The sequence below is a fragment of the Oncorhynchus masou genome, chromosome 24 (assembly GCF_036934945.1).
Source record: "Oncorhynchus masou masou isolate Uvic2021 chromosome 24, UVic_Omas_1.1, whole genome shotgun sequence".
NCBI lineage: Eukaryota > Metazoa > Chordata > Actinopteri > Salmoniformes > Salmonidae > Oncorhynchus > Oncorhynchus masou.
The window spans coordinates 37,083,547-37,098,941 of NC_088235.1; the positions used below are offsets into that span (position 1 = coordinate 37,083,547).

Sequence of the window (15,395 nt, forward strand, 5' to 3'; positions counted from 1 at the left end):
ACAATTGGTGGCTGACTAAATACTTTTTTGCCCCACTGCACATGTGTGATATATGATTGTGAAAATAAAAGCTGTGTTTAAATTGTAGAGTAGCCTACATTGATGTTTTTTAAACAGCTTTCCATAATTCCAATGTCAGGTAGCCTGAGCAAAACAAGAGCACTACCCACAGATGGAACACTACTGAAACTCACTAACTTGATCAAAGCCAGCTGTTTGGAATCTCACCCAAAATATTTGCATCAAGGATCTTACACATTTACATTTTAGTAATTTAGCAGACACTCTTATCCAGAGCGAGTTGCATTCATCTTAATAAAAACTTTGCTGAGTTTCCTCAGGTCGAGCATGTATTGTTGCATTTCTCTTTCTTTACTAAATAGATCATTTTAACCACAGAAAGATTACTTTAGCTCCCAAATGGAATAGGTGAGGGGAATAAACACTGTGGTGCTAAGGGGAGAATTTAATTGCGGTGAAAGTAACAAGTTGCTACCAGCATTAGGGAATCTGCTAGCTGTTCCAGATGAGTGATTTCCAAAACCAGCAGTAATTCATTCATATTTGAATTCCCACTTATCTGTCGGCCCAGAAGAACAAATTTAAATCTAGAGACAAATTGTTTTCCCAATTTCATTCCAGTTATTATTTACAAAATAATTGGTAGTAGTCACGATAACACATAGGAGGCAGTAGTTTTAGGAAACATGGGTGAATGGATGAACGCATTTCCAAAGTTGGTGGTCTATTATCCGGACTGCAGGTTGTTTTTATTATTCAATAATGATCAAGGTCTCCATCCATTTAATAATTTATTTGAGCAAACCTCCCCTCGAATACCCCAGAGTTAATTTTATATGATTTATTCCAGTAGGCATACTAGCACACCCGATTCAACTAATCAGGGGCTTGATGATTAGTTGGAGCAGGTATGCTAGTTGGAATTGAACAAATAAGAAGAATGGCTGGGGGTACTCAAGGAGAGGTTTGGAAACAACACAGAGCCCTGCATGAGGCCCCCCACTAGGTTATATTTCTCGGTCTGTAAGGCCAGACGGTATTCCAGGGTGTACCCGCCAGGCATGTAGAACAGCTGGCAGGTGTCTTTCCAGACATTTTCAACCTCTCCCAGTTTGTAATCCCCACATGTTTCAAGCTGACTACCATCATTCCTGTCCCCCAAAACACTAAGGCATCGTGCCACAATGACCACTGCCCTATAACACTCACATCTGTAATGAAGTGTTTTGAAAGGCTGGTCATGGCACACATCAACTCCGTTATCCCAGACACCCTGGACCCACTCCAATATGCCTACTGCCCCAACAAATCCGCAGACAATGCAATCTCAAGTGCACTCCATTCTGCCTTCTCTCACCTAGAAAAAAGGAATATCTATGTGAGGATGCTGTTCATCGACTACAACTCAGATTTCAAACACCATAGTGCCATCCAAGCTCGGGACCCTGAGACTGAACACCTCCCTCTGCAACTGGATCCTGGACTCCTGACGGGCCGACCCCAGGTGGTAAGAGTAGGCAATAACACCTCCGCCACGCTGACCCTCAACACAGGGGCCCCCAGGGGTGTGTGCTCAGTAGGGCTGTGACGATACCATTATTGCAATATTTTTTTCCATTCCATGGCAAAAATGAAAACACAAAGCAGAACAAATTATTTGGTCCTTTAAAAACCTGATGTATGTAAAAATATAGTGTGCTATAGCTGGAAAATAAATAAATGTGACTCTGGATGACAACATAATTATGTTTGGTTCCAACATTAGGGCTATTTTCCTAAAGTTAAATCTGCTTCAAGTTTTGTTTCCTTGCCACGATACTAATGAGTATCGCGATACTGGTATTGCCCAGCCCTAGTGGCGATTTAAATCTCTGCTGTTTGTTGCTGTTCATATCAGCCCTGTGAGCTGTGCTGGCTGGAATTCCGTGGATAACCAGCATTAGCCTAAGTTGCTACCGCCATGCCGCCCAAAGTTAAAGAAGTTTGGAGAAATGGAGAGGACAGTGATTCACTATCACAGTTGAGTGATCTTTTAAAATCAACAAAAACATGTCAACAAGCAATTGTTACAACAGGAAAATAGCGTCAAGAGCTTTGTCCAAATACTGGTGGACTCAACTAACAAAATAATGGTCAATCTGACCAGAAAAGTGTATGTCCTGTATGTCCAGGGAGAGGTGTATGTCCTGAAAGAGACTTGCAACAAGATGACAAGAAACTGTAAGCCCACACGAGATGACAGCAGTCTGTGGATCATTATTTCAGATGACTAGGAAAACAGTAGTGATATTAGGATATTATTTTTGACGATATATCATTTCGTTTTGACAATATAGGAATATTATTTTTGCCCTAGTTGGCTATACCTACACCACAACTCACATTTGTTTTGAGAACTTTTACTTCCATGACTGATTTTCTCATGGCTCTGTCTTGCCCCTCTACGGTAGACATATGGTGAGCAATATGTTTGGAACAATAAAATCACAGTATCGAATCGCAATACATATCGTTTCGGCACCTAAGTATAGTGATAATATCGTATAGTAAGGTCCCTGGCAATTCCCAGCCCTACTATCTAGACTAGAGGGACAATCCAGGAGGAATAATATTGTTGTGGATGGCATACCAGTCTCCACATGAGGCCTGGACGGAGTCTGAGGAAAAAGTGGGGCACGCCCACAGGTCTGGAAAACCTGTAACCAGCCCTGATGATAGACCCAGGCCGATAGTTGTCAAGTTCCTGAGGTTCAAGGACAAGGCGGCTGTTCTGGAGAGAGCCAAGAACTTGAGAGAAACCAACATCTTCCTATACGAGGACTTCTTTGAAGCTGTGCGCCAGAGCCGGAAATAACTTATCCAAGCTATAAAAGCTGCCAGAGAAAGTTGGGACATTGCTTACATCCGCTACAACATGCAAAGCACATTGTCCCAAAAGCCTGGGATGAGTGAGAGAGCCAAGCTTCAGGTTCAGTTGTTTCAGCCCAACATCACACACACCAATTGACACTCATAAGTAAAAACATTCTCTCCATATTATCTATGATAAGAAACCCAGGATAGGGCTAAGAATTTTAATATATGTAACCTTAGAAATAAGGTTTATGAAATCAATAACTTGCGAACATCTGATAACATTCATATACAGTGCATTCGGAAAGTATTCAGACCCCTTCCCTTTTCCCACATTTTGTTACGCTCCAGGCGTATTTTAAAATGTATTAAAAATTAAAACATCTTAAATATTTACGTAAGTATTCAGACCCTTTACTGTGATACTCGAAATTGAGCTCAGGTGCATCCTGTTTCCATTGATCATCCTTGAGATGTTTATACAACTTGATAGGAGTCAACCTGTGGTAAATTCAATTGATTGACCATGATTTGGAAAGGCACAAACCTGTCTATATGAGGTCCCACAGTTGACCGTGCATGTCAGAGCAAAAACCAAGCCATGAGGTTGAAGGAATTGTCCGTAGATCTCAGAGACAGGATTGTTTCGAGGCAGAGATCTGGGAAAGGGTACCAAAAAGTTTGGAACCACCAAGACTTTTCTTAGAGCTTGCCTCCCAGCCAAATTGAGCAATCGGGGGAAAAGGGCCATGGTCAGGGAAAAATCATGATGGTCACTCTGACAGAGCTCTAGAGTTCCTCTGTGGAGATGGGAGAAACTTCCAGAAGGACAACCATCTTTGCAGCACTCTACCAATCAGGCCTTTATGGTAGAGTGGCCAGATGGAAGCCACTCCTCAATAAAAGGCACGACAGCCCCCTTGGAGTTTGCCAAAGGGCACGTAAAGGACTCTCAGACCATGAGAAACAAGATTCTCTGGACTGATGAAACCAAAATTGAACTCTTTGGCCTGAATGCCAAGCGTCACGTCTGGAGGAAATCTGGCACCATCCCTCTGTTGAAGCATGGTGGTGGCAGCATCATGCTTTGGGGATGTTTTTCAGCGGCATGTACTGGTAGACTAGTCGGGATTGAGGGAAAGATTAATGGAGCAAAGTACAGATAGATCCTTGATGAAAACCTGCTCCAGAGCACTCAGGAAGGTTCACCTTCCAACAGGACAACGACCCTAAACTCACAGCCAAGACAATGCTGGAGTGGCTTTTTATTTTTTTAATTTATCCTTTATTTAACCAGGTAGGCTAGTTGCGAACTGCGACCTGGCCAAGATAAAACGAAGCAATTCGACACATACAACACAGAGTTACACATGGAATAAACAAAACATACAGTCAATAATACAGTAGAACAAAATCAAACAAAAAGTCTATATACAGTGAGTGCAAATGAGGTAAGTTAAGGAAATAAATAGGCCATGGTGGTGAAGTAATTACAATATAGCAATTAAACACTGGAATGGTAGATTGGCAGAAGATGAATGTGCAGGTAGAGATACTGGGGTGCAAAGGAGCAAAATAAATAAATAAATACCAGTATGGGGATGAGGTAGGTAGATAAATGAGCTGTTTACAGATAGGCTAAGTACAGGTGCAGTGATCTGTAAGCTGCTCTGACAGCTGGTGCTTAAAGCTAGTGAGGGAGATGTGAGTCTCCAGCTTCAGAGAGTTTTGCAATTCGTTCCAGTCATGGGCAGCAGAGAACTGGAAGGAAAGACGACCTAAGGAGGAATTGGTTTTGGGGGTGACCAGTGAGATATACCTGCTGGAGCGAGTGCTACGAGTGAGTGCTGCTATGGTGACCAGTGAGCGGAGATAAGGCGGGGCTTTACCTAGCAGAGACTTGTAGATAACCTGTAGCCAGTGGGTTTGGCGACGAGTATGAAGCGAGGGCCAACCAACGAGAGCGTACAGGTCGCAATGGTGGGTAGTGTATGGGGCTTTGGTGAAAAACGGATGGCACTGTGATAGACTGCATCCAATTTGTTGAGTAGAGTGTTGGAGGCTATTTTATAGATGACATCATCGAAGTCGAGGATCGGTAGGATGGTCAGTTTTACGAAGGTATGTTTGGCAACATGAGTGAAGGATGCTTTGTTGAGATATAGGAAGCCGATCCAAGATTTAATTTTGGATTGAAGATGCTTAATGTGAGTCTGGAAGGAGAGTTTACAGTCTAACCAGACACCCAGGTATTTGTAGTTGTCCATGTATTCTAAGTCAGAGCTGTCCAGAGTAGTGATGCTGGACGGGCGAGCAAGTGCGGGCAGCGTTCGATTGAAAAGCATACATTTAGTTTTACTTGTGTTGAAGAGCAGTTGGAGGCCACGGAAGGAGAGTTGTATGGCATTGAAGCTCATCTGGAGGTTAGTTAACACAGTGTCCGGCGGGGCCAGAAGTATACAGAATGGTGTCGTCTGCGTAGAGGTGGATCAGAGAATCACCAGCAGCAAGAGCAACATCATTGATGTATACAGAAAAGAGAGTCGGCCCGAGAATTGAACCCTGTGGCACACCCATAGAGACTGTCAGAGGTCCAGACAACAGGCCCTCCGATTTGACACACTGAACTCTATCAGAGAAGTAGTTGGTAAACCAGATGAGGCAATCATTTGAGAAACCAAGGCTGTCGAGTCTGCCAATAAGAATGTTGTGATTGACAGAGTCGAAAGCCTTGGCCAGGTCGATGAATACGGCTGCACAGTAATGCATTTTATCGATGGCGGTTATGATGTCGTTTAGAACCTTGAGCGTGGCTGAGGTGCACCCATGACCAGCTCTGAAACCAGATTGCATAGCGGAGGAGGTATGGTGGGATTCGAAATGGTCAGTAATCTGTTTGTTAACTTGGCTTTCGAAGACCTTAGAAAGACGGGGTCGGATAGATATTGGTCTGTAGCAGTTTGGGTCTAGAGTGTCACCCCCTTTGAAGAGGGGGATGACCGCCGCAGGTTTCCAATCTTTGGGAATCTCAGACGATACGAAAGAGAGTTTGAACAGGCTAGTAATAGGGGTTGCAACAATTTCGGCAGATAATTTTAGAAAGAGAGGGTCCAGATTGTCTAGCCCAGCTGATTTGTAGGGGTCCAGATTTTGCAGCTCTTTCAGAACATCGGCTATCTGGATTTGGGTAAAGGAGAAATGGTGGGGGCTTTGCCGGGTTGCTGTGGAGGGTGCCGGGCAGTTGACCGGGGTAGGGGTAGCCATGTGGAAAGCATGGCCAGCCGTAGAGAAATGCTTTTTGAAATTCTCAATTATAGTGGATTTATCAGTGGTGACAGTGTTTCCTAGCCTCAGAGCAGAGGCCAGTTGGGATGAGGTGCTCTTATTCTCCATGGACTTTACAGTGTCCTAGAACTTTTTGGAGTTTGTGCTACAGGATGAAAATTTCTGTTTGAAAAAGCTAGCATTTGCTTTCCTAACTGCCTGTGTATATTTGTTCCTAACTTCCCTGAAAAGTTGCATATCACGGGGGCTATTCGATGCTAATGCAGAATGCCACAGGATGTTTTTGTGCTGGTCAAGGGCAGACAGGTCTTGCGTGAACCAAGGAATATATCTATTCCTAGTTCTACATTTTTTGAGAGGAGCATGCTTATTTAAGATGGTGAGGAAGGCAAAGAATAGTCAGGCATCATCGACTGACGGGATGAGGTCAATGTCATTCCAGGTTACCCCGGCCAGGTCGATTAGAAAGGCCTGCTCGCAGAAGTGTTTCAGGGAGCGTTTGACAGTGATGAGGGACTTTGAGACAAGTCTCTGAATGTCCTTGAGTGGCCCAGCCAGAGCCCGCCTTGAACCCAATCTAACATCTCTGGAGAGACGCTCCCCATCCAACCTGACAGAGCTTGAGAGTATCTGTACAGAAGAATGGGAGAAACTCCCCAAATACAGGTGTGTCAAGCTTGTAGCATCATACCCAAGAAGACTCGAGGCTGTAATCGCTGCCAAAGTTGCTTCAACAAAGTACTGAGTAAAGGGTCTGAATACTTATGTAATTGTGATATTTCAGTTTTATTGTTTACATTTTTTGCAAACATTTCTAAAAACCTGTTTTTGCTTTGTCATTATGGGGTGTAAATTGATGAGGGGGAAAAACAATTTAATACATTTTAGAACAAGGCTGGAATGTAACAAAATGTAGAAAAAGTCAAGGGGTCTGAATACCTTCCGAATGCACTGTATATGATACATGCAACTTAGTTCATCATGGAGTCAACTAGCATGTTAAATATGATCATTGTTCGTTACAAACACAAACTATTGCAATCCACATAGCTTGGCGTATTGCCAATTAATGAGTTAAAAAAAAAAGTATGGTGTGATGAAACAATCTGCAGTTGTAGCTGAATGTCCCAAAGGAACTCTGAGTCAATGGTTTCATCAATTGAGTCGTTATCTATAATTTCTTCATAATAGCAGTATTACAATACAGGCTATTGAAGGGGTGGGGAATAATTTTGACTCGAGGGCCACATTGGGATTTCGAAAGGGGGCCACAGTTTTTGGGGGAACAATTTTCTTGTCAAAGTAATTTTGCAGGCCAGATAAAGGGCAGTGATTTGACAATCATTTCTACATAATTTCTATCTAGTTTTAGATGTTCAAATGTGACCCAGAGTGTTATTTAACCCAAAATAATCACCCCCCCCCAATCCTGGGTTAGTTACTTGGATTCCGGAATAATTAATCAATGGAAAGAAGGATATATTGTAATCTGACTGATGAGGTCTGGGCTGTTCATTGACAGTGAGCACTTAAATGTTTGCATCGAAAGCCCATGCTAGACATACCACACAAGCCATTATGTCTGTGGTTTGAAAGAAACCTGTGCTGGTAATTGGAAGTGAGTACTTGAAAGAGCTACACTTTATTAATGAAGTAGCCTACTTATTTCAACTCACTATGAATGCATGGACATTCAGAGATGCTGAAGTACAAGATTAAAGCCAAACCAATTAGGAATGAACATTTGCAATATAGGGACCTATTCCTGATGGGGTCTGGTCAATGGCAGGGTGTTTATACATATCGATTGAATCAGTGGGGAGGACGGACCTATTTTTAGTCACAGAATGAGTCCTGAAGCTTTGTAACGCGCACCTGTGATGAATGAAAGTTCTACTTGGCTCAAGCTCTGAAAATCACTTCACAGGAAAGCGAACTATGGTGGTGGCAGAGAGGCAGTTATAGATTGGTCATTTTGCTGCACAGTGATGGGCCCCAAAGTGGCATGATGCATCAGTGTACTACTAAGAAGTGTCAAAGATCCATTAATAGCTCGGCATTGAACATACAATTGGTCATCAAAACAGATTTTCATGAGGACAGAATACCATTCATCTACAGCTCTTTTGGAATGTGCTTGTTTGTTGCTGTTGTCAATAAACGCAAACAAATCTATAGAGATAGTTCAAGGGTCATGACATAAAAATAACGCATTGGAAGGGTTTTTACTCTATAAGCCAAATTACCAATTGCTGTTGAGTTGACCAATGAAAAAAAAGTAATATCACGCAAATTGAGAATGCCTCGAAATATACTGTACCTATTCAATCAAAAAGGGACATCTGTACCAAGAAAACAGATGATTGGAAATAAAAGTATACATTTTTAAACTTACGCATGTGGTGATTGAATGTATTAATAAAACAGTGAATGAGCAGTAAGCCATCACAGTGAGTAACATGATGACTGACCTCTTTAGAAAGCCGTGTGAAGAGGTCTCCCCCTCTGAGGAAGTCTAGAATCAGATACAGCTTCCCCTCCGTCTGAAAGGCTGGGCCATAAAAACAACATAAATGGTCACGCAAAATACATATTCTCCTTCGCTCATGACATGCAATAAAATGAAAACACTCCAAACTGCAAGAGGCGTCACTACAGTTCATGGTTCGATTCCAGGCTGTATCACATCTGGCCATGAATGGGAGTCCCATAGGGCGGCGCACAATTGGCCCAGTGTCGTCCGGGTTTGACCAGGGTAGGCCGTCATTGTAAATAAGGATTTGTTCTTAAATGACTGGCCTAGTTAAATAAAGGTTAAATAAATAAAATGTAAAAAATGACAATGAGGCTCAGAGACAATTTGGCAGTTTTAAAGCCAATTTCATGCAATTCTACACATTTAGCTATCATATGCTATTTTTTAAATGTATTTTACCTTTATTTAACTAGGCAAGTCAGTTAAGAACAAATTCTTATTTTCAATGACGGCCTAGGAACTGTGGGTTAACTGCTATCTGGGGGGTCCGCAACCAGGGGGCCCACAACCCAAAATAAATTAATTTGGTTGGGTACCACCTGGAGTTTGGGGGGCCCCGGGGCATGTGCCCTATGTGCCCGTTCAGTAATCCGGCTCTCCTTAAAAAGGTACATGTCAAGGCAAATCTTTTTTTCCTGGTATAATTTTGATATTATGGTCTTCTCGTGTATTCCTATCATCTGCTTTGTTGAGTGCATCCGTTTGCCTGGGGCTGCTGTGGCAATACTCAGAGCATGCTAATAAATAAGAAGGTAAGGTGCTTTGAGACAGAGTGATGGCTTACGCTGTCTGAAGGACTCCAGACGTCACTGAAATGTTTAGAGGGACGTGCCAAGCCTTATAAAACGCTTGGAGAGTTATTCAATGCAAGAACCTACTCCATTTCATATCACAATGTGTTTCTGCCTGCTACCTAATGGCAGAACCATTCCAACAACTGATGGCTAAAGACAATCTCGTCACATAATTATTTGGCTTTCTTAACAAGAGGGTTTTCATGTCTCAATGTTTGTTGTATGTATGTATGTGTGCCAGTCAGAACATGGTTACATGGATGAGAAAGACGGCACTTGGGAAATACGCTCACCATAATGGAGTTTGACTATGAAGGGGTGGTTGACTTCAGCCAGAATGTCTCTCTCCATTTTGGACCGCACCCGATCCCGAACTGAAAAACAGACAAAGCTTATCAAAATGGTGGTAAATGAATTAAGATACTTGTAGAACTGAACAATTGTGGACAAAAGCTATACATATACAATCCATTAGAGTTGGGCCGGTATCCGACGATACTGTATAAAATACCTCAGGTATGAATTTCTATACTGTCAAAACTGTTGATACTATGAAAATCTGTAAACCACTCAACCATGCATATGGTACTTCTCCCTCACTAGTCAGCCACTTACCTAATCAGTGCATTGGGAATGTCATCGCATAATCGAGACAAAGTGAGCTAATGCAATGACTTGCTGCATTATGCTCATCTATCTGCATTACCTAAGCCTTCTCCCTATGTCACCTGAGAAATGGAGGTCAGCTACTTCGTTATCAATAATAATCAAAATCATAATCCCCTCAAGCACCTGTGCTGCAATGCAGAATATTATGCCAGCTTCCTCTTGCAATGGCTCTCTGCTTTGCAGAGGACATTCCTGCAGCTGTGCCTGTATTATGTAAGCAAGGAGAACATCATCTCCATTTCCTGAGACAGGGCCAAAAGGCTGCATTTCATTATCCAGAGCAGATGTATTTTTTTATGTAAAGCGTTTGACTGAGATTTGTTGCGTATAGGAAACGTAAGATGTTTTTGACTGAGATTTGGCGAGTATAGGAAACGTGAGATGTGAGAATATATATATATTTTATTACTTATGCCGGAAAACCAGTTTGGCTGGATAGGTAATTAAATCATACCCATATCATGTCTGTTTACTGTAATAATATTACACTCTTTGTAAGATTGGTCCGATGAAAAACATACCACTCTTCGAAAGTATCAGAATAAGTACCTTTTAGCGTTGCTTTCCTTAACACTTTCATGGCATAAAGCTGTCCTCTGTCAGAGCCTTTGATTTTTCTCACCAGGAACACCTATGGAGGAGATTAATATCAGATTGAACAGTAGGGGAAATGTGACATGCATAGTACATACACAGTAGGTGTAACATAGATGCGAACATCTTAATTCAGGTAGCTATATGTTTACCTTTCCATAGGAGCCTTGGCCTAGCACTTTCAGCAGCTCAAACTGGGAGGGGTCTGCCTTTTCAAAGCCCTCTTTGGTGTGCTGGCTGATGTCGATCTCTTTCAGGATGCCATCGTCCTGCAGGGAAACAGATGGCCCTCATATCAAATCAATCACGTGATTATAGGAATACCAAGAACACCCATGTCATTCCAGAGACATAGGGAGAGCCAGAGAGGGGGATTTTGTCAGATGTCCAACCTAGAGAAGTCAAATTTAATCAGTGCAAACGGAGACTACTCAACATAATCATGAATTGAGATGTTACAGCTAGTATCATGAGTATACAAGTATCAGAGGAATTATTACATCGAAGGATAGAACATGCACATTGCTATTACACTTTTTGCCCTTAGTATCCTCAATCTCCACACATATCCATGTTAACTGGTGACAATAGGAGGATTTGAAACAGATGTTGTAGGCTAACAGTCAGAGTGTGACCTTGGCTACAGAACCAGCCAGTAGTCCATCCTGTTCCCCTCTTATCAGGGGAGATTAGTGTGGCCATGTTTTGCTTGAGTGGGGCTATGTGGCTGCCAAACGGGAGATCTTAAAAGGGAACACTCCGGCTATTAATGCTGTCTTCATGACGTGCCTCTGAAATATGCCGACCAGGCATGTGAGAGTCCTGCCCTGACCGTCGCTGATTAATGCAGAATCTGCCACGCTGACTAAGCAGAGAACATGGTTAAACCTGTTTATCTCACTCAATACATACAAGTACAACAAACAGTTACATAACCCTTTGCATACAATATATCATTGGGATGAAATAAAAAGGATGCTTTTCAAATCCATATGCTGATTTGTCCCTTATGGTTTACGTTAACCTATAACGTCTCCTTCACTATATCATGTTGAACACAGCATTGAATAGGAAGAAAATCATGTATCATGTCGCTGAAGAATCAATGGGTTAAGGATGGCCTCTGTAGGGGCTCTAGACAATAAAGGCAAATAAATCAAACAATGGGATTACAAATGCTCTGTAGCTATCCAAGGTGTCAGTCCCATGGGCTTTTTATATTTCCAAACCTCTAACACGGCAACAGTCCGCTGTCTAAAAGTTAACAAAGAAATGAGTCATGATGCCGTGTACAAACAGTGATACTCCACAGTAACCAGTACACCATCCATTAATACTAAACTGTGCAAAAAAATAAAACATCCCTTTTTCAGGACTTGGTCTTTCAAAGATAATTCGTAAAAATCCAAATAACTTCACAGAACTTCATTGTAAAGTGTTTAAACACTGTTTCCCATGCTTGTTCAATGAACCATAAACAATTAATGAACATGACATAAAATAACATCTAACTTAGGACACTAAAGAGGCCTTTCTACTGACTCTGAAAAACACCAAAAGAAAGATGCCCAGCGTCCCTGCTCATCTGTGTGAACAAGTCTTAGGCATGCTGCAAGGAGGCATGAGGACTGCAGATGTGGCCAGGGCAATAAATTAAAATGTCCGTATGGTGAGACGCCTAAGACAGCGCTACAGGGAGACAGGACGGACAGCTGATCACAGTGGCAGACCACGAGTAACATCCCCTTCACAGGATCGGTACAGCCGAACATCACACCTGCGGTTCAGGTACAGGATGGCAGCAACAACTGCCCGAGTTACACCAGGAACGCACAAACACTCCATCAGTGTTCACACTGTCCGCAATAGGCTGAGAGAGACTGGACTGAGGGCTTATAGACCTGTTGTAGGGCAGGACCTCACCAGACATCACAGGCAACAATGTAGCCTATGGGCACAAACCAGACAGGACTGGCAAAAAGTGCTCTTCACTGATGAGTTGGGGTTCTCTCTCACCAGGGGTGATAGTCGGATTCATGTTTATCGTCGAAGGAATGAGCATTACACCGTGGCCTGTACTCTGGAGCAGGATCAATTTATGAGGTGGAGGGTCCGTCATGGTCTGGGGCGGTGTGTCACAGCATCATCGGACTGAGCTTGTTGTCATTGCAGGCAATCTCACCGCTGTGCGTTACAGGGAAGACATCCTCCTCCCTCATGTGGTACCCTTCCTGCAGGCTCATCCTGACATGACCCACCAGCATGACAATGCCACCAGCCATACTGCTCTCTCTGTGCGTGATTTCCTGCAAGACAGGCATGTCAGTGTTCTGCCATGGCCAGCGAAGAGCCCGGATCTCAATCCCATTGAGCACGTCTGGGACCTGTTGGATCGGAGTGTGAGGGCTAGGTCCAATAGGTTTAGTATTCCAAATGTCCGGGAACTTACAGGTGCCTTGGTGGAAGAGTGTGGTAACATCTCACAGCAAGAACTGGCAAATATGGTGCAGTTTATGATGAGGAGATGCACTGCAGTACTTAATGCAGCTGGTGGCCACACCAAATACTGACTGTTACTTTTGATTTTGTTCAGGGACACATTATTCCATTTCTGTTAGTCACATGTCTGTGGAACTTGTTCGGTTTGTCTCAGTTGTTGAATCTTGTTTTGTTCATACAAATATTTACAAATGTTAAGTTTGCTGAAAATAAACGAGGTTGACAGTGAGGACTTTATTTTTTTGCTGAGTTTAGTTAAAGCATCAGTTTTGTTTTCCAAACGAGGCCTTTTTTTAAATAGAATAATTGGAAGAAAACTATACCATTTTAGATTAGAGAATTTCTTTATTATCCTAAAGATCAAACTAATGTTAAGTCTGTGGGGAATAAAATTTTTTAAAAAACACATTACTACTACACATCAGAAAGAAAGCGAGAATGGATTTAGCTCAGTTCCACTTAACAGCCTTTCACATCATTCTAAAATACTGGAATGGAAAAGAAAACATTTACCAGTGGAGGGAGTCTACTTGGTAGTACTAGTAGATTTTCACAGTACCCAAATCAGTCTGTTGTTAAATCACTTTTTTTAAAAGACACCAGTGCAGATTATCTTATTGAATCAAAATAATAAAACAACCCTTGTCCAACTATTACTCTTTACCAATAAACATGGATGACAGAGGACATGCGTAGTGTATTCTGAACACCAAGATGTGTTATCTGGGTCAACAGCTGTTGATGGTGTGCATTTCAAGATAATCTCTGATTGAAAAAGTCAATTTGACAAAATGTCTCAGTCGGTTGGAAAATGGTGCTTGCAATACAATAATTTGGGGTATGATTCCTGCATGGGCCATTCAGATATTTGAACATGACTTCATGTTTATGCATCCTAATGGTAGCTTGGTAGTTATACTGTCAACTCTGATAGCAGCTATACCAGTTTACTATTCCAAACCATCATCATCATGAATTCCGTGCATGCCGTTTGTAAAGGCTGATCATTCTGTGCATGCTGTTTGTAAAGGCTGATGACCTACAGTATACTGTACTTTCCAAGTCAAAGTAGGAATTGAGTTAAATGTTACCACAGCAGTTCATCTCTCCCATTAATAATCTCAGTATCATGGCATAAAGCAGTCAAACAGGGATTTAGATAAACAATAACACAAACATACCAATGGTCTGATTGACTGCCATCTGTCTGATGAGTCTACCTGACTTAGTACAAGATTCTCCCTCAAGAAAACTACCCTTCATTTCATGGTCTTGGGTAAACTATACCTAACTCCCACAAGGGTTTGTCTTCATCCAAATAAAGTATTAATGACAACAACAATATAATGAAAATCACTTTGCGATGCAAAACAGCATCATTGTCTTGTGAGATTAATGACACAGACAGAATAACTCAAGAGGCAATCATGGAGTAAAATACCCCATCGTCACAAGTGCTCAGGTATCTAAATCCATCAGGTATTGTTTTGTAAATGGTTTCCATATATGTATTTGTATGCATTATGTTAATCATGCTTAGCATGCCTCAGTGTATTGCAAATGTGCAATACTAAATCCCCTACGTCTAGCGTGCAATACTAAATCCCCTACGTCTAGCGTGCAATACTAAATCCCCTACGTCTAGCGTGCAATACTAAATCCCCTACGTCTAGCGTGCAATACTAAATCCCCTACGTCTAGCGTGCAATACTAAATCCCCTACGTCTAGCGTGCAATACTAAATCCCCTACGTCTAGCGTGCAATACTAAATCCCCTACGTCTAGCGTGCAATACTAAATCCCCTACGTCTAGCGTGCAATACTAAATCCCCTACGTCTAGCGTGCAATACTAAATCCCCTACGTCTAGCGTGCAATACTAAATCCCATACGTCTAGCGTGCAATACTAAATCCCATACGTCTAGCGTGCAATACTAAATCCCCTACGTCCAGTGTGTGATGTGAATGTCTGTTTCCTGGTGAAGGGATTGGGGTTTGGTACATGATGACTACATATTATCTCAGAGAAGCTGGTCTGTCTGAACATCTTGCTATGAGACACTCAGGAAGGATTACAAAGAGACGTCAAAGTGAATGTGATTTCTACTGATAACTGCACACAGCATTCTGTAAGACAAACAGTC

General features: G+C 42.1%; 1 protein-coding gene across 2 annotated transcripts in view; it reads right to left on the minus strand.

Annotated features, from left to right (window-relative positions):
• LOC135512128 (ribosomal protein S6 kinase alpha-2) overlaps positions 1 to 15,395 on the minus strand; it is a 49,844-nt gene that overhangs the window by 17,756 nt on the left and 16,693 nt on the right. For both annotated transcript variants that reach the window (XM_064933817.1, XM_064933818.1), the window contains exons 2-5: positions 10,905 to 11,021; positions 10,708 to 10,789; positions 9,783 to 9,863; positions 8,631 to 8,710 (exon numbers count right to left, since the gene is read on the minus strand). In XM_064933817.1, the coding sequence (XP_064789889.1) occupies positions 8,631 to 8,710; positions 9,783 to 9,863; positions 10,708 to 10,789; positions 10,905 to 11,021 (360 nt within the window). The remainder of the gene's footprint in view (positions 1 to 8,630; positions 8,711 to 9,782; positions 9,864 to 10,707; positions 10,790 to 10,904; positions 11,022 to 15,395) is intronic.